The sequence below is a fragment of the Heptranchias perlo genome, chromosome 27, assembly GCF_035084215.1.
Source record: "Heptranchias perlo isolate sHepPer1 chromosome 27, sHepPer1.hap1, whole genome shotgun sequence".
Classification (NCBI taxonomy): domain Eukaryota; kingdom Metazoa; phylum Chordata; class Chondrichthyes; order Hexanchiformes; family Hexanchidae; genus Heptranchias; species Heptranchias perlo.
In genome coordinates, this window is record NC_090351.1 from 38,739,560 (window position 1) to 38,752,431 (window position 12,872).

General features: G+C 49.1%; 1 protein-coding gene and 1 long non-coding RNA gene across 5 annotated transcripts in view; one reads left to right on the forward strand and one right to left on the reverse strand.

The window, feature by feature from the left end:
• LOC137344605 (suppressor of tumorigenicity 7 protein homolog) overlaps positions 1-4,057 on the reverse strand; it is a 140,183-nt gene extending 136,126 nt beyond the window's left edge. For 3 of the 4 annotated variants that reach the window (XM_068007698.1, XM_068007696.1, XM_068007690.1), the window contains exon 1: positions 3,888-4,057. In XM_068007698.1, coding sequence (XP_067863799.1) covers positions 3,888-4,041 — 154 coding nt within the window. In that variant the 5' untranslated portion in view covers positions 4,042-4,057. The remainder of the gene's footprint in view (positions 1-3,887) is intronic. The other variant, XM_068007704.1, reaches the window with a different exon arrangement.
• LOC137344606 (uncharacterized) lies at positions 3,686-7,865 on the forward strand. The gene is made up of 2 exons (XR_010968406.1): positions 3,686-3,972; positions 6,728-7,865. It is a non-coding gene; the product is annotated as an uncharacterized lncRNA (long non-coding RNA).
• Positions 7,866-12,872: the final 5,007 nt, after the last annotated feature.

Genomic DNA, 12,872 nt, shown 5'->3' on the forward strand with positions numbered 1-12,872 from the left:
CAGAGGGCTATCAGTGAGGCTTGAGCAGAGAAGACACACTGCACAGCAAACTAAATGAAGCAGAAACGTGGAAGACTTTGAATAATGAGACAGGCATGGATCAAAGAAGAGGAAGTACATGAAAATAAATTAATAATGGGACGAAGAGAGAGAATGCAAACACCTCATTAGGGAGAAAGAGTCTTGGAAACCGTAGAGAATAAGCTGTGAGAGCAATAATTTAAAAAAGCTTGCATTTATTTAGCACCTTTCAGGACCTCAGGATGTCCCAAGCCGCTTTACAGCCAATAAAGTACATTTGACGTGTAGTCACTGTTGTAATGTAGGACACCCAGCAGCCAATTTTCACACAGCAAGCTCCCACAAACAGTAATGTGATAATGGCCAGATAATCTGTTTTTAGTGATTACGGTTGAAGGACAGTATCGGCCAGGACACCAGGGAGAACTCCCCTGCTCTTCTTCAAAAGAGTGCCGTGGGATCTTTTACGTCCACCTGACAGGCAGACGGGGCCTCGGTTTGACATCTCATCTGAAAGACAGCACTCCCTCGGTACTGCACTGGGAGTGTCAGTCTGGATTTTGTGCTCAACTCTCTGAAGTGGGACTTGAACCCACGACCTTTTGACTCAGGTGAATAATATGACAGAAATTTGAAAAAAAGTGAACTGTAGTCTTTTGTTTTGAGTCCATTATTGTTCGGAGATATTCAATTTTGTAGACTTCAGTATCTTCACTTCTTTCAGTTATGGTCTTAGGGCGACAACTGCCCTATCAAAGTGATCCCTTAGACTCTCCTAATGGCTCAGCTGGTTAAGGCAAGGAGCAGCTGAACAATTTAGACCAGGAAGATCCCAAGTTCAATCCCTTGCCTGTACTCAGCTCAACTGGCAAAGTCGTACGGGTGCAATAATCAGCCTCAATGTCCCTTGGCTAAGGAAAGGAAAAAGTGGCCTGCTTCTGGTCACAACCTTGCTGGAAGATCAGACCTTGGGTGAGGACAAGACTGGGCTCAACTGTGATGCCCCCTTCATTCGAATAGCTTGTCAACAACTCTCAATCCGGGCTCACAAATGGAGAAAGGTGACGAGTAACCCATGGAACCACAACCCCGCAAGGAGTCAATACCTTCAAACAGAGAAAGAAGGGAGATGATTCGTGGAAAAGGGATTTATTTTTAAATGATTGAGAAATGGTGCTGTGAAAATCCAATCTCATATTAGTATTATTCCTGCTCACAAGACCACAACCATTAAGAACTTGGAAACACACAATAGCTATAAAACAGAATTTGAAGAGCAGAACAGCAGACAAGGTTTTTAATATACTCATCAAAATAAATTCTCTCTCAAAGCCTTTTGCAGTTCAGACTTTGCACACAGAGACCCAGCCACAGGGGTGAGAACATGAATCTTGAAGTTCAAGTATACAAAGTCATGACTTATACAGATGATTATTTTTCTGTTGCCATTGTCTGACTGCTTCTGTGTCAACATCCGTGTGCTGATATGTCAATATATGACTATGTGCCAGTATCTATGTTCTCTGCCAGTTTTTAAACTGTGCCAGTATCTGTGTTCTAGTATCTGACTGTTCCTCACAATGTCTGTCTCTGTGTTTCAGTGTCAATGTCTGACTGTGTTTCAAGATCCAACTGTGTATCTGTTTTTCTGTACCTGGCTGTTTTCTAAGCCAGTATGACTTTGTTCCTGTGCCCGTGTTTGACTGTATTTCAGTGTCTGTATGCCAGTATCCATATACCAGTAACTAACTGTGTTTCTTTGCCAGTATCTAACTGTATGCCAGTGCCAGCATACGTGCCAGTGCTTCAGTATCTGTGTTCCAATATATGTGGACCAGCAACTGACTGTATCCGAGTATCAGTGTACTAGTATATAACTGTATTCCAGTATCTACGTACCACAGTCTGACTGTATTCCAGTATGTGTACCAGTATTTGACTATATATCAGTATCTGACTGTATCGATATACCAACATCTGTCTGTCTGTATCTGTCCCTACTCCAGAATGTGCGCGCCTGACTGTATTTCAGTATTTGCACCATTATCTGCCTATACTCTTGTGGCTGACGGCAGGCGCCCGGCCCGCACCGCCCGCATGCCAGCGTCCGGCCCGCACCGCACGGCTTGTACGGCACCACCCGCGTGTCAGCGTTCGGCTTGTACGGCACCATCCGCGTGCCAGCGTCCAGCCCGCCCCGCGCCGTCCGCGTGCCAGCGTCCGGCCCGCGCCGTCCGCGTGCCAGCGTCCGGCCCGCGCGCCAGCGTCCGGCCCGCACGCCAGCGTCCGGCCCGCACGCCAGCGTCCGGCCCGCGCCGTCCGCGTGCCAGCGTCCGGCCCGCGCCGTCCGCGTGCCAGCGTCCGGCCCGCGCCGTCCGCGTGCCAGCGTCCGGCCCGCGCCGTCCGCGTGCCAGCGTCCGGCCCGCGCCGTCCGCGTGCCAGCGTCCGGCCCGCGCCGTCCGCGTGCCAGCGTCCGGCCCGCGCCGTCCGCGTGCCAGCGTCCGGCCCGCGCCGTCCGCGTGCCAGCGTCCGGGCCGCGCCGTCCGCGTGCCAGCGTCCGGGCCGCGCCGTCCGCGTGCCAGCGTCCGGGCTGCACCGCGCCGTCCGCGTGCCAGCGTCCGGGCTGCACCGCGCCGTCCGCGTGCCAGCTTCCGGGCTGCACTGCACTGTGTGCCAGTGTCCGGGCTGCACTGAACTGTCCGCGTGCCAGCGTCCGGGCTGCATTGCACTGTCCGTGTGCCAGCGTCCGGGCTGCATTGCACTGCGTGCCAGTGTCCGGGCTGCACTGCACTGCGTGCCAATGTCTGGGCTGCACCGCACTGTCCGCGTGCCAGCGTCCGGGCTGCATTGCACTGTCCGCGTGCCAGCGTCCGGGCTGCATTGCACTGCGTGCCAGTGTCCGGGCTGCATTGCACTGCGTGCCAGTGTCCGGGCTGCATTGCACTGTCCGCGTGCCAGTGTCCGGGCTGCATTGCACTGCGTGCCAGTGTCCGGGCTGCATTGCACTGTCCGCGTGCCAGTGTCCGGGCTGCATTGCACTGTCCGCGTGCCAGTGTCCGGGCTGCATTGCACTGTCCGCGTGCCAGTGTCCGGGCTGCATTGCACTGTCCGCGTGCCAGTGTCCGGGCTGCATTGCACTGCGTGCCAGTGTCCGGGCTGCATTGCACTGCGTGCCAGTGTCCGGGCTGCATTGCACTGCGTGCCAGTGTCCGGGCTGCATTGCACTGCGTGCCAGTGTCCGGGCTGCATTGCACTGCGTGCCAGTGTCCGGGCTGCATTGCACTGCGTGCCAGTGTCCGGGCTGCATTGCACTGCGTGCCAGTGTCCGGGCTGCATTGCACTGCGTGCCAGTGTCCGGGCTGCATTGCACTGCGTGCCAGTGTCCGGGCTGCATTGCACTGCGTGCCAGTGTCCGGGCTGCACCGCACTGTCCGCGTGCCAGTGTCCGGGCTGCACCGCACTGTCCGCGTGCCAGTGTCCGGGCTGCACCGCACTGTCCGCGTGCCAGTGTCCGGGCTGCACCGCACTGTCCGCGTGCCAGTGTCCGGGCTGCACCGCACTGTCCGCGTGCCAGTGTCTGCCAGTTGTCGGTGGACCCCACTGACGTCACGGGGGGGCGGGGGCCGGGTAAGATGGCGGCCTGTCTGAGCCGGCGGCCGCTCGGTGCGGGTGCGGGTGCAGGAGTCGGGGGGGCGGGGGCTTTCAATCCGGTGCCCGCCCCTCTTGGAGGCAGAAAACTCGGGGGCAAGAGGAAGAGGCGGCTCTGACTGTGTGACAAGCGAGGCCGGTTCAGCGTGAACCGTCCGTCCGGCCCGCCGGTTGTGAGGGGGCGGGCGCGGGGTTTAATTCGGTGTTTCGCCGCTTACCTGCGCTGAGGTTGTCGTGCAGTTTGAGCGGCGCCCGCAGGATGTAGAGGAGGCCGAGCACCAGGACGAACCACAGCGCCCACAGGTAGGTCCACGACCAACTGACGCACCGCTTCAGCCGCTCAACGAATCCCGCCGAACCCCCTTCCGCCATGTTTGTCCGGCCAGCCTGAGGGATTGTGGGATGCAGGAGGAGTCCTCCACCAGGATACATGCACTATAGATTTGCACTATAATCTAACCTTCCACCAACCCCCATCTTGCACAAGTTGCTCACTGTTCTTTTATGTATTTGTGTTATTGCAAAATGTTTTTTTCAAAAAGAAGAAAAACAGAAAGTTCTAGAAATTTGAGATGAAAATGTTGGAAATACACTGGAGGAGGGAGGTCCCCCCCAGTGAATGAGAAGTAGCGGGTTGCAATGCCAACTTGCTTTATATAACGCCTTTAACGTAGAAAAACATTACAAGGGTGTGACGTTTCGGCTGGATACGTTTTCATCAGAACATTTCTGAAAACCCACACATAAACTGAGATCCGTCTGTGTTGTTTCATAAGATAGTTACAGATCACTCAGGCCATTGGACCCACCTTAGTTCATTCATCCAGAGACACGCTTCAATTCCACATCCGCCCCATTCAGCCTCCAATTGCTTCTGTTCTGCTGAAGGGCACGCCCCCAAAACATCATAACCCTGTGTACTTCCAGCATTTTCTATTTTATTTTTTTGTTTTATGTCAGCTTATGTTTTCTTTCACTCAAAGATAAATATATATATATTTTTAACTTTGCCAGTCTATTAAGTTAGAGTGCCACTCTCCATTGCACCTAGTATCAAGCCAGGCAAGGTTCCCTCATTATGGTTTTAAAATGTTACCTGATTAAAGTGCAGCTCTATTTGGTAATTGGGTCTTTTGATTATAAATCTAACTCCTGTCAACAATGCTTAATAAATTTCACTCCCACTTGTTGACATTCTGGGAATCGGGGAAAACGCTCCAGTGGCTGGAGTCATACCTAGCACAAAGGAAGATGGTAGTGGTTGTTGGAGGCCAATCATCTCAGCCCTAGGACATTGCTGCAGGAGTTCCTCAGGGCAGTGTCCTTGGCCCAACCATCTTCAGCTGCTTCATCAATGACCTTCCCTCCATCATAAGGTCAGAATGGGGTTGTTTCCTGACGATTGCACAGTGTTCAGTTCCATTCGCAACCCCTCAGATAATGAAGCAGTCTGTACCTGCATGCAGCAAGACCTGGACAACATCCAAGCTTGGCTGATAAGTGGCAAGTAACATTCGTGCCAGACAAATGCCAGGCTATGACCATTTCCAACAAGAGAGAGTCTAACCACCTCCCCTTTACATTCAACGGCATTACCATCGTTGAATTCCCCCACCATCAACATCCTGGGGGTCACCATTGACCAGAAACTTAACTGGACCAGCCACATAAATACTGTGGCTACAAGAGCAGGTCAGAGGCTGGGTATTCTGCGGCGAGTGACTCACCTCCTGACTCCCCAAAGCCTTTCCACCATCTACAAGGCACAAGTCAGGAGTGTGATGGAATACTCTCCACTTGCCTGGATGAGTGCAGCTCCAACAACACAAGATGCTCGACACCATCCAAGACAAAGCAGCCCGCTTGATTGGTGCCCCATCCACCACCCTAAACATTCACTCCCTTCAACACCGGCGCACAGTGGCTGCAGTGTGTACCATCCACAGGATGCACTGCAGCAACTCGCCAAGGCTTCTTCGACAGCACCTCCCAAACCCGCGACATCTACCACCTAGAAGGACAAGGGCAGCAGGCACATGGAACCAACACCACCTGCATGTTCCCTTCCAAGTCACTCATCGTCCCAACTTGGAAATATATCGCCGTTCCTTCATCGTTGCTGGGTCAAAATCCTGGAACCACACAGACTGCAGCAGTTGAAGAAGGCGGCTCACCACCACCTTCTCAAGGGCAATTAGGGATGGGCAATAAATGCTGGCCTTGACAGCGCCACATTCCATGAACGAATAAAAAAAAAAATTCTTGACTTCTCTGAGCTAAGAAAACCATGGTTTTGGTATGTCAACTTGAGTTAGTGGTAGCACTCTCATCTCTGGCTTGTGGATTCCAGGATGTGAGCACATAATCTAGGCTGACACTTCAGTGCAATACTGGGGGAGTGCTGCATTGTTGGAGCTGCCATTATTTGGATGAGATATTAAAACCATGCCCCATTTGCCTGTTCCAAGGGATATCAAAGCTATAATTAGAAGGTGGTAGGTTAGTGTTCTAGAAGGATGAGATCAAATCAGCCAAAGGATCTTTGTTACAAGTTTCAAGTCTTGACTTGGCTATTCTGTCAGGTAAAGTGGTACAGTCACTCATGTAAGTGGTTTCAGCGTCTTACATTCAGGAGTTTTCCCATGTTACCCAATACCTAATTATACGATGGTCCGGGGTGTAAAATAGTATCCCCTTGTGATCTGAACCAGGAATTTATATCTTTCGCACATCTACCCAATGAGTCTCCCCAACCTTGAAGCTGGTTTGATAAAACATCAGGTGAGACGAGACCAGATATGAATTGTATAGCAAGTGAATATACAGAGCAACAGTTATGATTGGACTCACTTCATTCAATTGGTGCAACTTGTCTTCGCATAATGAACGCATTATGCTTCCAACATTGGTGGGTTGTCTTGCCTGACTTAAAATAATTCCTAACCTCCCTCGTACATTCCCTTTCTGAACCTGGCCAAAGCTTCCCCCAGCAGCTTTCTTTTTAAAACCTGACTGACTACCCATGTTTCTCTTTTTACCTCCTTGTGTTTACTTCCAGACGCTTGGAATCAGAGACTTCCCAACACAATGGGTGTGAGACGTTTATCGATTGTGAGACAGACGAATGAATGGCTTATCGTTTACAGCCTTTGGGAAAGCCGCATCAAAGCCGAGCTCTTAGAATTTAAACCTCTTATCGTCTCAGTGCCTTTTTTTTTAACTTGTGTGAATATACTTTTTTTTAGAACACAATCCTTAAATGTTACTTTTTATTCCAAATCTTTTTTTGTGGAAAAATGCTCAAAAAATTCCAACAATTGCCAACCTACATCGGATCCTATGTTGCGAGAAAGAATACTTTAAAAAAAAAACCTTGAAGGTGGAAAATCTGTGTTTTTTTAAATCAAAAGACAAATTAAAGTAAGTAACTGTGCTGAATGTGTTCCTGGATTTGCTGTTTAGTTGATGATAAATATTACCTCCCATTGCAAAATAGGGATTACAATTTATCAATAACTAAACAGCAAAGAAAGAACTTGTATTTCTATAGCACCTTTTACGACCTCGGGACATCCCAAAGCGCTTTATAACCAATGAAGTACTTTTGAAGTGTCGTCACTGTTTTAATGTAGGAAAAGCAGCAGCCAATTTGCGCACAGCAAGATCCCACAAACAACAATGTGATAATGACCAGATAATCTGTTTAAGCTATGTTGGTTGAGGGATTGGCCAGGACACCGGGAGGAACTCCGCTGCTCTTCTTCGAAATAGTGCCATGGGATCTTTTACGTCCGTCTGAGAGGGCAGATGGAGCCTGAGTTTAACTGCTCATCCGAAAGACGGCACCTCTAACAGGGCAGCACTCCCTCAGTACTGGATTTGCCTATATTTTGTGCTCAAGTCTCTGGAGTGGGGCTTGAACCCACAACTTTTTGACTCGGAGGCGAGAGTGCCACCCACTGAACCACAACTGACACCTAAATCCAGGAACAGAGGAGGATCTCGGGTGCAGCAAAGATACAGTGATGAAAGCCTTTTTCCTTTGTCTAATGGGTCAAGATGTTGGAGTGAAGGAGATTCTGTACCGTCACAGTAAGCCATGACTCACTGTGCCCTTATGACATGTTGGGGCATATATTCAAAATTATGCAAAATTATGTTCGTGAATTTAAAAATTGATTCCCCTCAACTCAAAATCTTATCCCCTTTTTTCCTGTTCTCTCATGAAGCATTGACTTCTTTTCTATTCATTCTTGGGATGTGGGCGTCGCTGGCAAGGCCAGCATTCACTGCCCATTCTTATTTGCCCCCTGAGAAGGTGATGGTGGGCCGCCTTCTTGAACCGCAGCAGTCTGTGTGGTGAAGGTGATCCCACTGTGCTGCCTTTTTTAAAAAAGTTCTTTGCAGCAGTTTGATACAACTGATTGGCTCGCTGGGCCACTTCAGGGGGTGCTTAATCGCATTGGTGTGGAAGTGGGGTCACATATAGGCCCAGACCGGGTAAGGACGGCTGGCTTCCTTCCTTAAAGGACATCAGTGAACCTGTTGGGTTTTTCTGACAATCCAACAGCTTCATGGTCACGTTTACTGATACCTGCTTTTTATTTATTACCAGATTTGAAAAAAACTAATTCAAATTCTCAAACAGCCATGGTGGGATTTTTATTCAATAGAAAAATCAAAACAATTACAGAACTGATGGGAAAGTAACAAACCCATTGGCTGCTTGGCCATTATTTTTCCTCAACCAGGATTGTCCCTGCTGGGGTGGATCCAGCATGGGAATCGAGGCGTGTTTCCTTCATTCCAGGATCTGCATCAAAGAGGCATTAAAGTCTCCCTCACTGTGAAACCTCAGTTGAAATTCATGCTGGAGACATCAGCTTTTCAGATTGTAAAGATCAGCATATCTCCCTTCCACCACACTTTCTTTCTGCTCTTTCTGGAGGGGTGAGGTTGAGAGTTGGAGCAATTTTAACAGTGCTGGTTGATTTTTTGTTTAGGGGAGGTCGGAGAACAAAATGAATGTTCCCTAAAATAAGGGATGGTGTGGGAGGTGGAGTCCGTGATAGAATAATCGGACATGGACTCTGGATGGAGCGGGATTGACGGGGGGAGACGAGCCTTTTTTGGGGGTTGGGGTGGGGGAGAGTTCCAGATTGCCACAACCTTTTGTGTGAAGAAGTGCTTCCTGATTTCTCCCCTGAACGGCCTGGCTGTAATTTTAAGATTGTGCCCCCTTGTTCTGGATTCCCCCCACCAGAAGATATAGTTTCCCTCTATCAACCCTATCGAATGCTTTTATCATTTTAAACACCTCACTTAGATCACCCCTCAACCTTCTAAACTGAAGGGAATACAATCCAAGTTTATGCAATGTAGCCTCATAATTTAACTCTTTAAGCCCTGGTATCATTCTGGTGAATCTGCGCTGCACCCCCTCCAAGGCCAATATATCTTGAGGTGCGTTGCCCAAATCTGAACGCGGTACTCCAGATGGGGTCTGACCAAGGCTCTGTACTTCCTCACTTTTGAATTCCAGCCCCCTTGAGATAAAGGGTAACATTCCATTAGCCTTTTTAATTACTTTTTGTACTTGTACACTAGCTTTTAGTGATTAGTGTACATGGACACCTAAATCCCTTTGCTCATCTACAGCTCCTAGTCTCTCACCCATTAAGAAAATATTCCAATTTTTCTTTCTTGGATCCAAAGTAGACGACCTCACATTTCCCCACGCTGAACTCCATTTGCTACAGCTTTGCCCACTCACTTAATCCGTCTGTGTCCCCTTCTAACTTTTCGCTCCTATCTACGCCACTTACTGTGCCTCCCGACTTAGCCTCCACACTCTGAACTCAGAGGGCGGGATGCCACCAACTCGTAATGATTTGATTTGCAGTAACCCCCGAACTCAGTCACTGACCTGTGCAATGTATTGTTACAAAGATGAAGTTATACAATTTCCTTCTGTCCACTCATTTTTAAAAAAAAATTGTCTCTGAGTCAGAGCTAGGACCTGCTCTCAGGCTCTGCCATTACAGCTCAGCTACCAGCACTGGCACAAGGGTCGTCCGGCTGGCTCAAACTCCAATGATACTTATTTCCTCATCCTGTCTCGAAGCCTCCACTCAGTGCTTATCTTGCCTGACACTGAAACCTGGAACCGAACCACCCTGTGCTTACACTGCATCACCCAGCCACCAGAGGGCACAGTGGACACACTGCTGCTATCTGCATTTATAAAAGTTATGATGTGGAGATGCCGGTGATGGACTGGGGTTGACAATTGTAAACAATTTTACAACACCAAGTTACAGTCCAGCAATTTTATTTTAAATTCACAAGCTTTCGGAGGCTTCCTCCTTCGTCAGGTGAACGATGTGAAAATGAAAACCTCGAAATGAAATCGCATTTATAATTCACAGAACAATGCTTGGTGAGGACAGACAGTTTTTTCAACTGCCCGTTGCCAAGGCAATCAGTGTGCAGACAGACAGGTGTTACTGCAGTACAAAGGGATCTGGGGGTCCTAGTGCAAGAAAATCAAAATCAAAAAGTTGGTATGCAGGTGCAGCAGGTGATCAAGAAAGCCAACGGAATGTTGGCTTTTATTGCTAGGGGGATAGAATATAAAAACAAGGAGGTATTGCTGCAGTTATATAAGGTATTGGTGAGACCGCACCTGGAATACTGCATACAGTTTTGGTCTCCATACTTAAGAAAAGACATACTTGCTCTCGAGGCAGTACAAAGAAGGTTCACTCGGTTAATCCCGGGGATGAGGGGGCGGACATATGAGGAGAGGTTGAGAAGATTGGGACTCTACTCATTGGAGTTCAGAAGAATGAGAGGCGATCTTATTGAAACATATAAGATTGTGAAGGGTCTTGATCGGGTGGATGCAGTAAGGATGTTCCCAAAGATGGGTGAAACTAGAACTAGGGGGCATAATCTTAGAATAAGGGGCTGCTCTTTCAAAACTGAGATGAGGAGAAACTTCTTCACTCAGAGGGTGGTAGGTCTGTGGAATTTGCTGCCCCAGGAAGCTGTGGAAGCTACATCATTAGATAAATTTAAAACAGAAATAGACAGTTTCCTAGAAGTAAAGGGAATTAGGGGTTATGGGGAGCGGGCAGGAAATTGGACATGAAGCTGAGTTCGGATCGGTCAATGCCCTGTGGGTGGCGGAGAGGGCCCAGGGGCTATGTGGCCGGGTCCTGCTCCGACTTCTTGTGTTCTTTAGATTTGTGGTTGGGATCAGATCAGCCATGATCTTATTGAATGGCGGAGCAGGCTCGAGGGGCCGATTGGCCTACTCCTGCTCCAATTTCTTATGTTCTTATGTACCTGCCAGGTCTCACAGAATATCACATCTCACAGAATGTTCACATCGTTCACCTGAGGAAGGAGGTAGCCTCCGAAAGCTTGTGAATTTAAAATAAAATTGCTGGACTATAACTTGGTGTTGTAAAATTGTTTACAATTGTCAACCCCAGTCCATCACCGGCATCTCCACATCATCACAGAATATACAAATCACCAAAAAAAAAACAACAAACAAAAAAAACAGAGATCGAGAGGTGAGTACAGACAGTTTTTTCAACTGCCCGTTGCCAAGGCAATCAGTGTGCAGACAGACAGGTGTTACCTGCCAGGTCTCACAGAATATACAAATCACCAAAAAAAAACAACAAACAAAAAAAACAGAGATAGAGAGGTAGAAACATGTTTCTACCTCTCTATCTCTGTTTTTTTTGTTTGTTTTTTTTTGGTGATTTGTATATTCTGAGACCTGGCAGGTAACACCTGTCTGTCTACACACTGATTGCCTTGGCAACGGGCAGTTGAAAAAACTGTCTGTCCTCACCAAGCATTGTTCTGTGAATTATAAATGCGATTTCATTTCGAGGTTTTCATTTTCACATCGTTCACCTGACGAAGGAGGAAGCCTCCGAAAGCTTGTGAATTTAAAATAAAATTGCTGGACTATAACTTGGTGTTGTAAAATTGTTTACAATTTATAAAAGTTAATATTCTTTATGCATTGGAAATCTTTGAAATGATAAACCATGGTTGAAGAGCTAACACTAGCATAGGCCTGGTGGGCTGAATGGCTTCCTTCAGTGCTGTAATTTCTGTGATTAAGGGGATGCAGGGCCTGCCTGACCCCAGTGTTACAGCTGGTCTGATCTGTTTTTCCCTGCTCATTTAACCCACCTTCCCCATTGATATTTAGGTTTAATTGTGAAAGGATGAGGGAGGATTGGGTAGATCAGTAGCGGACACGCTGTACTGCCCAGGTACTAGTTACAAGGGGGCACGCCGCACCACTCTGCCCCTTAAAGATACACCGCACCACTCCGCCCCCTAAAGATACACCGTACCACTCCGCCCCCTAAAGATACACCGCACCACTCCGCCCCCTAAAGATACACCGTACCACTCCGCCCCCTAAAGATACACCGCACCACTCTGCCCCCTAAAGATACACCGCACCACTCCGCCCCCTAACGATACACCGCACCACTCTGCCCCCTAAAGATACACCGCACCACTCCGCCCCCTAAAGATACACCGCACCACTCCGCCCCCTAAAGATACACCGCACCACCCTGCCCCCTAAAGATACACCGTACCACTCCGCCCCCTAAAGATACACCGCACCACCCTGCCCCCCATAACGTTACACCGCACCATCCTGCCCCTAAAGTTACACCGCACCACTCTGCCCCCTAAAGATACACCGCACCACCCTGCCCCCTAAAGATACACCGCACCACCCTGCCCCCTAAAGATACACCGCACCACCCTGCCCCCCCTAACGTTACACCGCACCACCCTGCCCCTAAAGTTACACCGCACCACTCTGCCCCCTAAAGATACACCGCACCACTCTGCCCCCTAAAGATACACTGCACCACTCTGCCCCTAAAGTTACACCGCACCACTCTGCCCCCTAAAGTTACACCGCACCACTCTGCCCCCTAAAGTTACACCGCACCACTCTGCCCCCCCTAACGTTACACCGCACCACCCTGCCCCTAAAGATACACTGCACCACCCTGCCCCTAAAGTTACACCGCACCACTCTGCCCCCTAAAGATACACCGCACCACTCTGCCCCCTAAAGATACACTGCACCACCCTGCCCCTAAAGTTACACCGCACCACTCTGCCCCCTAAAGTTACACCGCACCACT